The following is a 14,053-nucleotide window of genomic DNA, read 5'->3' as shown; positions in this document are numbered from 1 at the left end:
CAGGGAAGTCTGCTCTTAAGAGCAGGTCATTTATGACACCGCTGCTGAGGTATGTTTTGCTGTTATTGCAGTACCCCGATATTTTGGTTATGCAGATTCTCATGGATTGCAGATAGCAATTACTCCTCAGCTGAAAAGAAATGTGCTAGTGATACTCTCCTAACGGAAAAATGTGAGGCTACATTTTATATGCTGTAATTAGTGCTTAGAGAAAACTTTAGACTAAATAAGAATGCATCACAGCCCAGCCAGCTTTATTACATCTGAGAATGCAACAAACAAAGAATCAAAAAAGTACCATTGAGAATGCATTTGTTGTCACCAGAATGTTCCTTTTTCAGATGCAGTTCAAAGCTGTCTCCTTTGTTTTTGTCTAGGAGAGCCATGATGCAGCTATTTCATTATGTTTTTAATGAAAAATTTTATGTCTGTGTGTGTGTGGATTGGGGTACAAGGGGAACAGTCATCTCAGATGGCTCAGACCTCTCTGTAAGGAGTTTTACTCAATGAGGTTCCCTGTTTATTACACCTTGCTTTTCAGTCTGAGTTGTACAGCTGTTTATTTCTTTAATGGTGAAAAGAATAGGGGACTGAATTATGCTTCAAGTATTGAAACTTTCCGTCTTTGTTTTATATTTTAAATATTACGCAGCAGACTAGCTCGTCGAAGAAAAACTGTGAAGCTGTGCCGAGCTCTGTCTGATCTAGTGGTATACACAAACTCTGTGGCAGCGCAGGATATAGTAGATGATGGTAAGACTGCTGGTAGAGAGTTACATATGCATTTTTCTCTTTTCTGTTTGGTTACATATTCTGACAGGAAACATGGCTGTGATGTAAAGTTTTTTTTGTTTTTTCAAAGTTGTTCCAGAAATAGGGTGGCTAGTTACCTGTCCTCTTTACTTAACTATGGAGAAAAAGAATAAAGCACCACCCTTTTATTTCCCAAGAAATATCCTTTCCCTTAGTTTCTCATAATTCTTTTCAAATCAATCTGTGTTCTCCCTGAATGATACCCGTATAGCTGAGGTCTGAGTTCAGGCCTCCGTCCTCTGGGATTGCTTTGTAACTTTGTTTATTTAACAATACACACAGGATCAACAGGGAATGTGCTATCATTCAGTGAAACAAGAGCCCACCAAGCAGTGCAGCAGAAAGCTGAACAGTTTATGCTTTACAACCAGAAACAGCTTACAAGGGTTTATCCATCTGCATATCGAATTGACTCCAGCAATTTCAATCCTATACCATATTGGAATGTTGGTTGCCAGTTAGGTAGGTGCTGCATGAGTATCGTATTTCCCTTTTCTTCTGCTAAGTTGTTGTTATCTTTATCAATAACACCTGAATCTTCTTGCTCAACAGTGGCACTGAACTACCAGTCGGAAGGACGCATGATGCAAATAAATGAAGCAAAATTTAGGGTGAATGGCAACTGCGGTTATGTCCTCAAACCTCAGCAGATGTGCAAAGGTAATGTCCCTCAAAGGTAATGTCCCACAATACATTTATTACTGTAAGTGTCAAGGTAAAAACGTCTTCATGATGAAGTTACCAAGACAGAAGAAAGAAAATAAGAATATATATAGAATCTTTTCTGTATTTCCATAAATACCATAATAACCTAGTTGGCTACTAGGATAGCCAGCTGCAAGTAGGAAAGACAAGATACTCTGGCCCAGGGCCAAGTTTCTAGGACGTGGTCCAACTCTGAAGCAAGTCAATGCAATTCTTCTGTTGTCTTTGAAAGGAGTTGGTTCAGTCCTCAAAACATGTTAGAACAGGAGCCTGATTTTTCAGTATTTTGGGATGAACACCCTTCCATTTGTTTGAGGATTTTGGATCTGATTGTGTCCCTATATCTGTAAGTAATTTTTGTAATATGACCACAAGAAACAGCGGCATTGATTGAAAGTTACTTGAGAAATGGTAGAGGCAGTTTGAGCACTTGAAGTAGACACTGCTGCTGAAGGAAGCAGCTTACTCCACCCCAGCTGCTTGTTCTCATTCTGACTTGTACAGCTGTGCAAGAAATAAGATCGGAGTGCTACTCTGGGTTATAACTGATGTTTTTTTGAAGCTGCTACTTTATAGAAAAAGTTTTTCAAAGGAGTCTCAGTCTTGTAAAACTTTCCTATTGTATGGATCCTTACTCTCTTGTAATCATATGAGCAAGGGCTGCTCAACTCAGAAATGGTTGTAAGAAAGTAGAACGGAATCTAACAATTCATTAATAAGTCCTATGTAATCTAATTTACTCACTGATGTCGGAATTTTGGCTGCGTACATGTATCTTCTTTTGCAGATCTATTCTGTGTATTTTTTTCTTCCATTTTTTTCTCATTCCTTGTTAATTTTTAGGTACCTTCAACCCCTACTCTGCTGATCCACTTCCTGCCGGTCCTAAAAAGCAGCTTATTCTGAAAATCATCAGTGGACAGCAGTTACCTAAGCCTCCCGACTCAATGTTAGGAGACAGAGGAGAGGTAAAATGGTCTGATACCAACAAGTGCTTCTATGAGAGGTCCTGGAGTGATATGTCAGCATGTGACTCGAACTTTCTCCTCATTTAAATACACCAGAAATTTTCAAATTTTGTCAAGTATTCGGTCGTTAAATACTACATTTTCCCATGCAGCCTCTATCCTACACATGATGTTTAGGAATTAATTTATTGTTTCTTATTTTGGGGGCGACTTCCATTTTTTGGAGAAATTACTCGTAGCTGGCCTTGCTCTTGACATTACAAACTGTACATCAACCTATAGTCCATGAAGCCACTTCCTATGATTGTGCTGCTTGAAAACTTGTGCTAAGCAAAGGTTTTCAAATTCTCTCATGAATTTAAATGTGTTCTCTGAATGGAAATTTTATTAAAAATTGACCTTCATTTGTATCATTAGCTTGCTTTTAAAGTACTTTTTTTTTTAATAGATAATAGATCCCTTTGTCGAGGTGGAAATTATTGGATTACCTGTTGACTGCTCTAAAGATCAGACAAGGGTGGTTGACGACAACGGTAAGATAATCTAGCTGACTTCCTCTTCTTAGAGTAAAATATTAAGTCGTCATAAATTTTTCAGTGTATGTTATTACTTGCTAAACTGCAAAGCTTGTTAGCCCATGAAACCGAATGATTGCCTTTCTGCTTTCTGGGCAGAATTTCTGGTGTAGGGAGATAGAAATGAGAGGTGAAAGAAGAGAACTGCTCACCGCACTGTCTTTCTCCTGGATTCTTCTTAGATCTCCTTTATGCAGAAGTTCCTAGTATTTCTGTATATAAAATACATGTGTAATATCAAGTGAAATGTAAAATCAAGTGAAATGTAAATAAACTGTGTCCTAAGCAGTTTGATTGCCATATCAGCCTTCATGGGAAGGAGATGAAAAAGATTAACAGCCTGTTCTAGCAGGAGAGGTGACCATCATTTCTCATAGGTAGCTGCAATACCATGGGGAAAAATGACTCGTTCCTGTTCCTTTTGGTCTATCTTTAGCCTACCATAGTTCTGCAAAACAGCAGCCTGCCTTGCTATCCCTGCCAGCTACCCAGCCAGAATCATTTTGTTTATGAAGGCTGTCCAGGAAATAAACTCTCATTTTTAATTACGTATATAATGGAGGTTATGAGAGATCCTAGGTCTAGATGAGCAGTAAACAATGAGTGTTGCTTTGCGCATTGTGTTGGTTTGTGTTTCTCTTGCCTCTTGCCTTGCATCATGAAAACTGAGGCCAGCATTGCTATGGCTGTTTCCCAGAATTTCTATTGTTTGTTGCACAGGGTTTAATCCTGTTTGGGAGGAAACACTCACTTTTACCATTCACATGCCTGAAATAGCTTTGGTTCGATTTCTTGTTTGGGACCATGACCCTATTGGGCGAGACTTCGTTGGACAAAGAACCTTGGCCTTTAGCAGTCTTGTGCCTGGTTAGTCCCACTTGTTTTCCTTGACTTTGAGATCTAATGGAAGGTCAAATGCGTTTGAATTTGAAGTGCAAGACTAGGAATCAGAATAGGGTATATGCCTCTGTGGGACTTCATGTATGAGCTTGGATAATTCCCCTAGTATCTTAGAGTGTTGTGCTCACTCTTATTTCAAGGAGTTTTGGGTGGCTGTGCTTCTGGAAATTTCAGCTGTTGTCTTATTTGTAACTTGGATGCAGTTTATACTGGGGGGGTTTGGAAAACCTGTGAGGATGGAAGATAGTAGCTTTTACTGAAGACAGCAGATATTACTGTGTATATCATGCTTTTTTTATAGGCAGTCCTTGGCAGTTTTCCATAAAATGAATACTGTTGATTGATTGCAATGCTGTGTCTTTATTTTGCTAGGTTATCGCCATGTGTATTTAGAGGGGCTGACAGAAGCATCCATATTTGTTCATATAACCATTAATGAAATTTATGGAAAGGTAGGTATACCTAGGAAGGTACATCTCTTGTGAGTTTTTTGTTTTAATACTTTTGGCAAACATGGATTAAAATGCACCACAGAACCTCACAGGACTTGTGTGGTTTCTAAATGATTCTTACAGTTTAGGTACATGGCATTTTGTAGACCGGGTCAGCAGTGCCTAACTTTCTCTGACATTGATCAGTACTAAAGTGTAAACAAATTATTCAAAACATACAGCAATGGAAAGGCATAATGTCTTATTCTCTGTTGCCCTGAACTTGATGTCCCTATTTACACTATTACCTATATAACAGATACGTGCCTACACTGCTAGGCATCACCATGCTCAGGGAAGCAAACTACCATTCCTTATAGTGTTTTTTTTCTGAGGAACACTGAGCCAGGGCATGCGTCAAACAGTGCACCCATGTCCAGTAGAACATTTGTCTCTCTCTGAGACACTGTAATCCCAGTGCAGACACATCTGTTAGTGTGTTCTATAAGCAGAAAGATATAGCCTGTAAAGTATGTTTGGTTTTTTTATTTGTTTTGCTTTTCTTCCTGGCAGGTGATCAACTTCAAAGCATAACACTCTCTTGCACTAGTCTTAGCATGCATACTTATGAATGGTTCTTACTGTTGCCACCTAATAGTTATTTCACATCTAGATAAAGTACATTCCTATAGGCTTAATTTTTAACTAATTTTACTTCAGAAATAACTGTTGAGAGCTGTAACTGCACCAGGACCTGGTATTTGACAAGTTATTTTTAACTGCTAATTTGTTTTAAATCTTTCAGGTTATAGTACGTGTAGCGTTGCCACTATTCTGCAAGATTATTAATTTTAAAACTTTTATAAAAGTTTTAAAACAAAAGCACTGTGCCTTTTCCTCTGTATTTCTGCTTTAACTGCTTTCATGAAAGTTTACAAGAGATCAATAGAGATAACCAGCACAGAGAAGTTAATCCAGTTCAACAGTCTGCTAAATTAAAATGGACCTGTGTAGTGATTTAAAAAAAAAAAAACCAAACTTTTTTAAGAGCATAGGTGAAGGGAATGGTTAGTCTCAGTCTTTCTCCATTCTGAAAGTGGATGCAGAGAATGTCTTGTCAAAACTAGCCCTGGCCACCAGCTTTTTGTCTGCTCTGGAGCACTCTGGTTGTTTCTATATGTGGAATTGCAGCACTATGAGCACCCAAGAGAAGTTCAGTGGGACAGAGAGAAAACAAGCACAGATGAAGCCTAGGGGCTGAGATTCAATGCAGTCCAGATCCTCACTCAACACTGCTATGCTTATCCTCGCTGATCCCATTAGATCACTGAGTGGTCTAGTGATGGTAATGTAAACCACTGAGATGTCTTTCTCATGTTGGCATCCTCGTCTCAGCGCAAGGACCGGTGTTTCAATGTATTCGTCTGCTCTTGCCTCTGGCCAGGGAGGAAGGACAGTGGCTAGGAGCTGGAGGGAGTGGCACTGACCATGCCTGGCCCATATGTGTTCTGTACACAGAGAGAAGCGTTTCGTATTCAACGTAGATTTCGTCATTACTACATCCATGTTAAAAGAAAAGTAGTAGTAAATGCTTTGGAATACATTTGCAATATATACATTTGCAGTATGTGTCTGGGGACGTGTGACATCACATACCATTTTGGTGATAGTCTGTAAGAGAGCCTGTATGGCTGTTGGTCTTGCCTCACGTGCTCTTCAAAGAAGAAATATAGTCAAGAAAGCTGAGTAGCTTCATATTAAAGATGAATGATGATGACAGCAGAAAAAATGAGAAAAGATCCAGTGAGATCTGATCTTTTTTGTATAATTTAGTCCATTCATCTAATGCTGGATTTAATGATGCGCTATATTACTGTGTTTCCAAGTTATAAACAAAGGCTGAATGTACATTTGCATCCTTGTAGATGAGGATTTCAGGTCAAGTTTCTTTGAAAGAGGCTAACATAAGACTAATAAATAGTTTTAAGTGATTTGCTCTGCAGGTTTATAATTACAGCTGATGTTCTTTTACCTTACTGCTTGTATCACAGTCTTGAAAACATTAGCCAAACATATTTGCATTTTTTTCCCTTTCAGTGGAGCCCTTTAATCCTCAATCCCAGTTACACAATATTGCACTTTCTAGGAGCCACAAAGGTAGACTTCATTAGCATGCGCTTTGCACTTGCTGGGCACAGATTTTCAAATGGTTCCTAATCGCATGACCTGTAACTACCAAGCTACATCATTTTTCATTCAGGCTCTGAAACATTTGGATATCGCTTTGATGAAGCCCATGCATAAAGTTCCAAGTTAATGTGTAGCCTGTCACTGCAGTACACTTAAGTCTTGTCATCTCTGATTAGGAGGCTTCTAGAAAACCTCCCTTGTAATAGTGGCAGGCTGCCATCCTAATGAGGAGAAACATAGACATGCATGAATTCATGGAGACCTATGCTGATAGTTCCTTGGTCAGAGTAGATGTGAATTGCTTGGTGTGAATTTTGGCTTTGCTGCATTTTAATTTTGTCTTCATCATTCATAAATTTTTTGAAAGCAGCCCTTTTCATTGCATTCTTTATATAATAGTCTGAACTCACTTGAAACTAGTTATTCTTGTCCTTTCAGAATAAGCAGCTGATAGGACTCAGAGGGTTGTTTAACAAGAACCCTAAGCACAATTCTGCTGAAAACAGCGGGCACTACGTACGGAAGCGATCTATTGGCGATCGAATTCTCCGGCGCACGGCCAGTGCACCAGCAAAAGGTAGAAAGAAGAGTAAAATGGGTGTTCTGGAAGCTATTGAAATTAAAGACAGTGCATCTGAACCAACAGACCTGAAAGACAAAGAAGGAGTTATAAGGCGTACAACACGGAGTTTGCAAGCACGTCCTGCTTCTATGCCAGTGGACAAGTATCTTCTTGTAGGATTGCCATGCGCAGAAGGTGAAACTGTTCAAGATGCCAGAGGAAAAGAAAATGCATCTGGTAAAATACTTCCAAAATTACTTTTTGGTAGCAAGTTGAAATAATATATTAAAAGGCTTGGTTCCGCAGCCCCTATGTGCAAGTAGTTGCTGGGTAAAATGTCATGCTTTAGACTGTAGTATTTTAACAGCTTGCATGCATTTCTAAATCACCTCAAACTGCTTGAGAATTGAACCCCCAGAAAGTTCAGGAATAATAATAGTAATTTCTGGAAGTGCTCTTAAAAGGACATTTGTCAAGCTTCTTTTCATGATTTAAGAACAACTTTCAACTACCCTTCACCAATCTCTGGTTTGTTACTGTCCATTGACTCATGAAAACATTGCTATTGGCATTGTGTGTTTTTTCCCCTCCTTTTTAAGGGGGAGAAAAGCATGCAGCATATGTTTTGGAAGCAGTGTTTGTAAAGGCTAACACAGACTTTGCAAACAGAGGTAAAAGGGGCAAAAGTAGGTCAAACTTTGTATCTAGCAGTCTTGACTTTGTCCTTTTAAAGTAATCAGATTAAATAACCTTGATTATAGGGAAAGCATGTGTTAGGATAAAATCTTAGTCTTGTATTGTTTATACACAAAACAATTTAATTCTTAAAATAACTTTTTTTCTAAATGTCTTTAGCAGCACTAGTCTGGGTTTGGAAATCCAATACTTTGTAGTCATTCCCATGACTACAGCAAAGTTGCATTGTGTTACGATGACCTGCCTAATATCTGATTTACTGGCGTATTTAAATAAGTCTAGGAGGCTTTGCATATCATGGCTATAATTCATTAGACCTTTTGTCTCTATCCTGATTCTAGAGCATCCAGGCTGGTGGTGGTGGTGGTTAGTTTTTTTTGTTTGGCCGGCTGGCTGGTTCGACCTTGCTTTTCTTGCTTGTTTGTTTTTGTTTTTTTTGCGAAGGAAGAGTGTGTGTGCTCACACAAGCTGTTCCCGTGAGACTGAGGGCTTGGCCAGATCCTTTGATTCTGTTTGATTCTGACAGCACGAAGTTTCCAGAGTTTGTCCCCACAGGGCTCTTCCTCAGCTAGTGCAGGGCAGCCAGAAGAGCTGCCCGTCTGTCCTTGACACAGTGAAGAGAGCACACAGAGCTCTTGTCTTGGACAGGAGTACAGGGGGGCTGAAGCGTTGCTCCGCTCTAGATAGTCTCAGCTGTTGGAGCAGTAGCTTTTGCTAACCGTAGCAGCCACCTGAAAGTCAAATAGTTGCAATGCTGTCCTGGCACAGAGAAGAATGGGTTGGTAAGCCATCTTTGCTCTGCTTGCCCGTATTTGGGGCTTTGAAGGAACAGATTATCTGGACATCACCATTTAAAAGTTGCTTAGGAGAAACAGCAAGCAAAATTAACAAAAATATTTCTACCACCCTGAAAAGAAACTATAGACAGGAAAAAGGATATTCCTAGTAATGGAAGTTAACGCTGAGAATGCTGTATTTGAAATTCAAAGATTTTCTCCCCAAAAGCCTGTGAAGCTGATGCAGCTCAGACATTCTTAGCAACAGATGTGATTGTTTCTGACAGATTTCTTCCTAAAGATGCTATAGACAAATGCAGAAAATTCATTTAGAAGAAATTTCCACCCTTTTCTGGAGGTCACAAGTATTCACTGTGATAGCAGAAAAACCTTTGCAAAAAACACAGGCCCTGGTGACATGATGTAAAAAGCTACCTCAGGAAATAAATTTTGCACCTTCTAAATGTGAGAATACTAGAACCAGTCCGTTCGAGCTGGTATAGGTAGAGCTTGCTCCATAACCAATCCGGAGAAGGACTGGCCACCTTAGACACAAAGAAATGAGAAGTGAAGAAGGAGAAATTCCAAACAGGCCTCTTCTCTCCTCAAGAGACCTTCTCCCTTCTCTGTGCTTCGGGGGTATGGCTTAACGGTGGACACAGAGGAAAGCAACCTGGGCCCTTTTCTGTGGAAGTACTTATCTTGAATCAGGATGAGAAAAGATGTGGCACAGCCTTGTGCCGTAAAGGAATAGGCTTGGATATTTTCAGGAAGTAAATTAAGCCCAAATATTTCAGACTGGGAGGAGACTTCCCCTCGAGGGAGGAACTAGTCGGAGGATGCGTTCTTTATGGCAGGGTGCAGTGAAGAATGGAGAGGGCTGGCTGTTGCTAATGCTATGACTAAATTTATCTAGTGTATTAACTGGAATTACACCAAGTGGGAAATGTGCCTTCCATTTCCTCCTCTGTTCTCTGTAGAAAGGAATCTACAAATCAAATTTGTATCTGTTCCATTCTTACGTAGGAGCTGTGTAAATCCACTGTAGTTGCACTGGAAAGCTTGAGGAACTTTTCTTTTTCATAATTTGGAGATCAGCCCTGCATGCCATGTTCATTAAAAATAACTCTTACTGTGCCAGGGGATTCTCATGCACTGTTTGTGAATGATCCAGGCTTCTCTTTTTCCTTTCTAGGGTACCTGATTCCTAGTGAATGTTAGAAACAGTATACCTTATGTCAAATTTACCTCTTTGGTCCTTGCTTAATTAAAAAGGTGTTAATTACCTACCAAAGTGAGGAGTGAGTCATGGAGCTAGGATTTGACATATAAAGAGCAGTAATATGATTTGGAGGAGAAAATGTATCTAATATATATTTTTCATGGAATTCAAAATCTTCTCATATGAATGCAGTATGTTGGTAGAAGATCAAAAATTAAATCTCTGAACTGTAACAATTTACATAACTGTATGCAAAGAACAATATGTCTGGGGTCCATCTACTTGATGCTTTTTACTCAGAGGTCTTTTAAGCATGCATCTTGTTTCAAAGTATTATGCTTTTTAACAGAGCTGTTTTGTTCTGTCTTTATTGCCATGCTTCTTTATAGTACAAATCTGAATAGGAACACAACTGAAGGTAATATCACATGCAAACTATGGTATGGTACCTCATTAACATTATTTGCAACAAATATTACATCATGTGCTTGATGTAATAGACATTCAAAGGAAGCTTCAGTGAAGTACCTGCAGCTGTATTTTCCCATTTATTCATACCACTCAGATAATTTGTATTAAACCTGCACAACCCCATAATTAAGTTCTGTCACAACTGTACCTAATTTTGCATTCTCCATTTGTCTGTCTAAGGACAAAATACTTGTTAATAAACACAACACAAAATATTGAGTGCAACTAATATGTTTCTTATTTAATTTAGCCAACAGTGATGCTACAACTGAGAAGGAAACAAACTTGAAAGAATCTGGTTTTACACATTCTGAGAAAAATGCAACTACTTCAGATTTGGCATCTGTCTTCAAAAAGGAGAATCCCCAGACAGAGACTAAAGTTGACTCTTCTCTAATACCACCCCTACAGGAAAAACATGTAGTTTTTGCAGGTGGGGTAGCTGAAAGAAATCACCTCACAGGGCATCAGGAAAATCATCTCTCTGGTGAAACTGTCCCTCTAATACAGGACTCTGGTTTTGAACTTGTCACAGAAAAAACGCAAGACAAAAATTGTGCGAACCATAAAAGGGAAGATGACACAAAAGAATCTAAGGAGGAGAAAGTAACACTGGTGGGAACTTCCCTTTCTCAGAAAGTAGAGGATATTGAAAATCATAAATATGACATCATCAGGGAAAGCACCGCAGCAGCTTTTTCATTGACAGATATTTCTTCTACCATCTGCTCTGATGTTCCTGGTTTACACTCCACTTCAACCATGCAAGACAGCGACATTTCTCGTCTTATAGATGAAGTTTCTTTAATGAATGAGAGTGAGATGGATAGCTCTGTCTCGGCACTGATTGGACAGTTTGATGTCACAGATGACCAAACTAATCTCACTGTGGTCTCAAGTCTCCATGGAGCTAGCAGCCAGACCTTCAGTGTGATGTCTGCACATCCACCTATGCTTACTGCAGATGTTAACACTCCATGTAAGAGCAACTTGACTACCATAAGATCCATCAAATCCCCTTTATTCTCAACTCCAGATACTACTGCGTTCTCCAGCCCTGAGACTACTGAGTTTTCTGTGTACACGATTATCCATGAGGCATCTCTTACACCAACTTCTGAAAGTAATACCCACAGTGAATTAGTTTGCACAAAAAAGTTAGACAGTATAGAAAATAACTTGCCTTGTTCTGCTTGTACTTCACCTCTCTCTTTGCTAAATGCAAATCCCAAAACAAAATGTGGAACAAGTTGGGAAGCCCTTGAATCTGCCAGTTCTTTTGCTTCTGATAGCCTCATCTTTGAGGATACACTAGTTGACCCTCCCACTTGTGAAAATTCAGAAAGCAGCAGTCTAGTAGAAGTAGATGGGGATTCTCAAGATCTGCTGGTAACTGCATGCGAATACAAAAGAGAAGACATGAGCCAGATGGCTTCCCCTTTGAAACTAAGGCAAAAGCAGGACCCCAGACACAGTGGTGAGAGGAGCTCTGGGAATAACACAGCTGTTGAGGAGCTCTGTGTTGCTGCCCTGGATTGTTCAAATAACTTCAGGACTGCAAGGTGTCAGTTCCCCTTCCCAACATATGGAAATGTTGGCTTTTTACATCATTATCATCAGACTTCAGATATGCAAAAAGATGAAATGTGTACCTCCCAGGGATCCCAACTTAAGGTACACTCGCCTGGACTGCAGAATGCTTTGCCTTTCCCACCTTCTGCAGCCATCAGACAGACTAGCCCTTGCAAATCCAAGAGTCTTGGTGACTTGACATCAGAGGATATTTCCTGCAATTTTGAAAGTAAGTATCAGTACATAAGTAGAAGCTTTATCACATCTGGCATGAGAGACAAGAAACTTGCTGCTATGAAGAATATGAGACCACATTCTACAGATGCTCTGACAGAACAGCTGAGGAAATTGGTATCCCTGGACCAGGATGACAGCTGTCAAACACTATATTCCAGGCAGATTGATGACTGCCCAAAGGCGCTGGTCAGAAAACTGTCGTCCAGAAGCCAGAGCAGAGTACGGAATATAGCCAGTCGTGCCAAGGAGAGACAGGAAGCCAGCAAGCAAAAGTTTTCTAATGCAAGTAGCATAGCAGGGGTCGTTCTTCGGAATAAGCCTTCAGCATCTCCTCACACTATCAACAGGCATTCAACGGGCTCCTACATAGCCAGGTACCTGAACGGATTTCCTGGGGAAGATGTGGAAGGCCGAGGAATACCAGAGGGTGTGTGTGCTGCTCTGCACTATAGGTGTGGTGACCAGTTGTGTACACATGATTCTGTTCTGCAGCTGGAACCCAATAGCGATGATAAGCCAGAAATATATTTCCTGCTGAGACTGTAGATTGTATAAATGTATATCTTCAATGTTTACAAACTATTTCATTGAAATGAAGGATTTTTAGCAAGAAATACTGTTTTGAGAATTTAAATTATTTAGAAATACAATTTTATGCTAGTGATTCGGTAATGATTTAGTGTGCTCTTTCCTGTCAAAGCTTATGTAAATAGAAACTGTGCTCCGTTCTTATGTATGTATTCCTTTAACTTAGAAATTGTAAAGTGAACTAGTCTGGGGATTATTTGCATGCAGTAAGCATTTGTAGCATTTTGTATTTGTGATGCATGTCCTTTTTTCAGTCAAGCACATCAGTGCTCAAGAGCAGAACATTGCAATGAATGCAATAGTATTTTTCTGTTTTCCCAAAGTCCTACTGTTCGGAGAAAAATTTTTAGTGATCACTTTGACCTTTGTCTTGCAAGTTCTGCTAAGCATAGTGCTGTCTGTTCTTGGTAGTTTCACTGCTGAGCTAGGACTCGTTCTGCCCCACAGGCAGTGTTCTCAGAATGAGACCGTTAGTATAATTGTATTCAGTCTGACTTGTGCTAAACTGTTAGTTTTACATGTTTCCATGTATGAACTACGATTCTACAGCAAGCAACTTGTAGAATTAGGGTTAGTCTAAATTTGTAAGTAATGTGTAGGTTTGTCTTCCACCCACTTTATGGAGTATAATGATAGTTGTCCTTTTTTTGTCAACATGTTGAACATTCATTTCGGGACAGACTGGAATGAAAAGAAATGTGGGAGTAATTCTACATTTATGAATGGAAAACACTTAATTGCTGCACATTTTCTTATGTATTTTTGCTATTGGTTGTGTTTGTAGCTTCAATACAGTAGCAGAGTTGTTTTCTGTATATTTGTAATTTTACTGCTAAATTGTTGACAGTCAGTGGAATATTTAAAGCTGACATGGTAGCGGTAACTACTTTGGCTGTTCATCTTCACATCTTTTTCTATGAATATTAAAAGTGAAATGAGTGAGTAATCTCAAAAATACCCGAGGCTTCCCTGTAGGGAGCAACATAGCTTTATTTTGGTTTTAAGGTATGCTTTGCCTTCACTGTGAGTAAGTTTTTTCTTATATGTAAAAGACATGTACCTTTTACCTCTTTCTTTTGTAATGCAGAGTATTGTTATTCTTGGAGATATCATTAAAATAGATTTTTAAGCACCTGGCTACATGTTTACTGAATCTATAGCAAATGCAATTACAGTTGAATTAACAGTACTCAGTGATTGCAGACATCTGTCTTGTCATTAGCTTGCAATAAACCTTTAGAAAGGGAAAAATTCTCTCATTGCAAGTGATGATTGTGGTTCTTAACTAGAAATTTGCAGCTGAGGTCTTTTTCTTTTCTGCATAAGAAGCCATGTTTAGTGACTATC

The 14,053-nt window shown here is 39.3% G+C and overlaps 1 protein-coding gene across 1 annotated transcript in view; it reads left to right on the top strand.

Moving 5' to 3' along the window:
* The window catches only part of PLCH1 (phospholipase C eta 1), a 94,169-nt gene extending 80,335 nt beyond the window's left edge, over positions 1-13,834 (top strand). Inside the window, exons 15-24 of the mRNA XM_067301550.1 lie at positions 656-753; positions 1,096-1,275; positions 1,366-1,473; positions 2,362-2,486; positions 2,935-3,019; positions 3,782-3,928; positions 4,334-4,413; positions 6,490-6,549; positions 7,021-7,381; positions 10,560-13,834. Of these exons, the coding sequence (XP_067157651.1) occupies positions 656-753; positions 1,096-1,275; positions 1,366-1,473; positions 2,362-2,486; positions 2,935-3,019; positions 3,782-3,928; positions 4,334-4,413; positions 6,490-6,549; positions 7,021-7,381; positions 10,560-12,664 (3,349 nt within the window). The 3' untranslated portion in view covers positions 12,665-13,834. The remainder of the gene's footprint in view (positions 1-655; positions 754-1,095; positions 1,276-1,365; positions 1,474-2,361; positions 2,487-2,934; positions 3,020-3,781; positions 3,929-4,333; positions 4,414-6,489; positions 6,550-7,020; positions 7,382-10,559) is intronic.
* Positions 13,835-14,053: the final 219 nt, after the last annotated feature.

The sequence above is a fragment of the Apteryx mantelli genome, chromosome 9 (assembly GCF_036417845.1).
Source record: "Apteryx mantelli isolate bAptMan1 chromosome 9, bAptMan1.hap1, whole genome shotgun sequence".
In the NCBI taxonomy this organism is placed as follows: domain Eukaryota; kingdom Metazoa; phylum Chordata; class Aves; order Apterygiformes; family Apterygidae; genus Apteryx; species Apteryx mantelli.
Note: the sequence above shows the minus strand (reverse complement) of the source record. Positions and strands in the feature narration are given on the sequence as shown.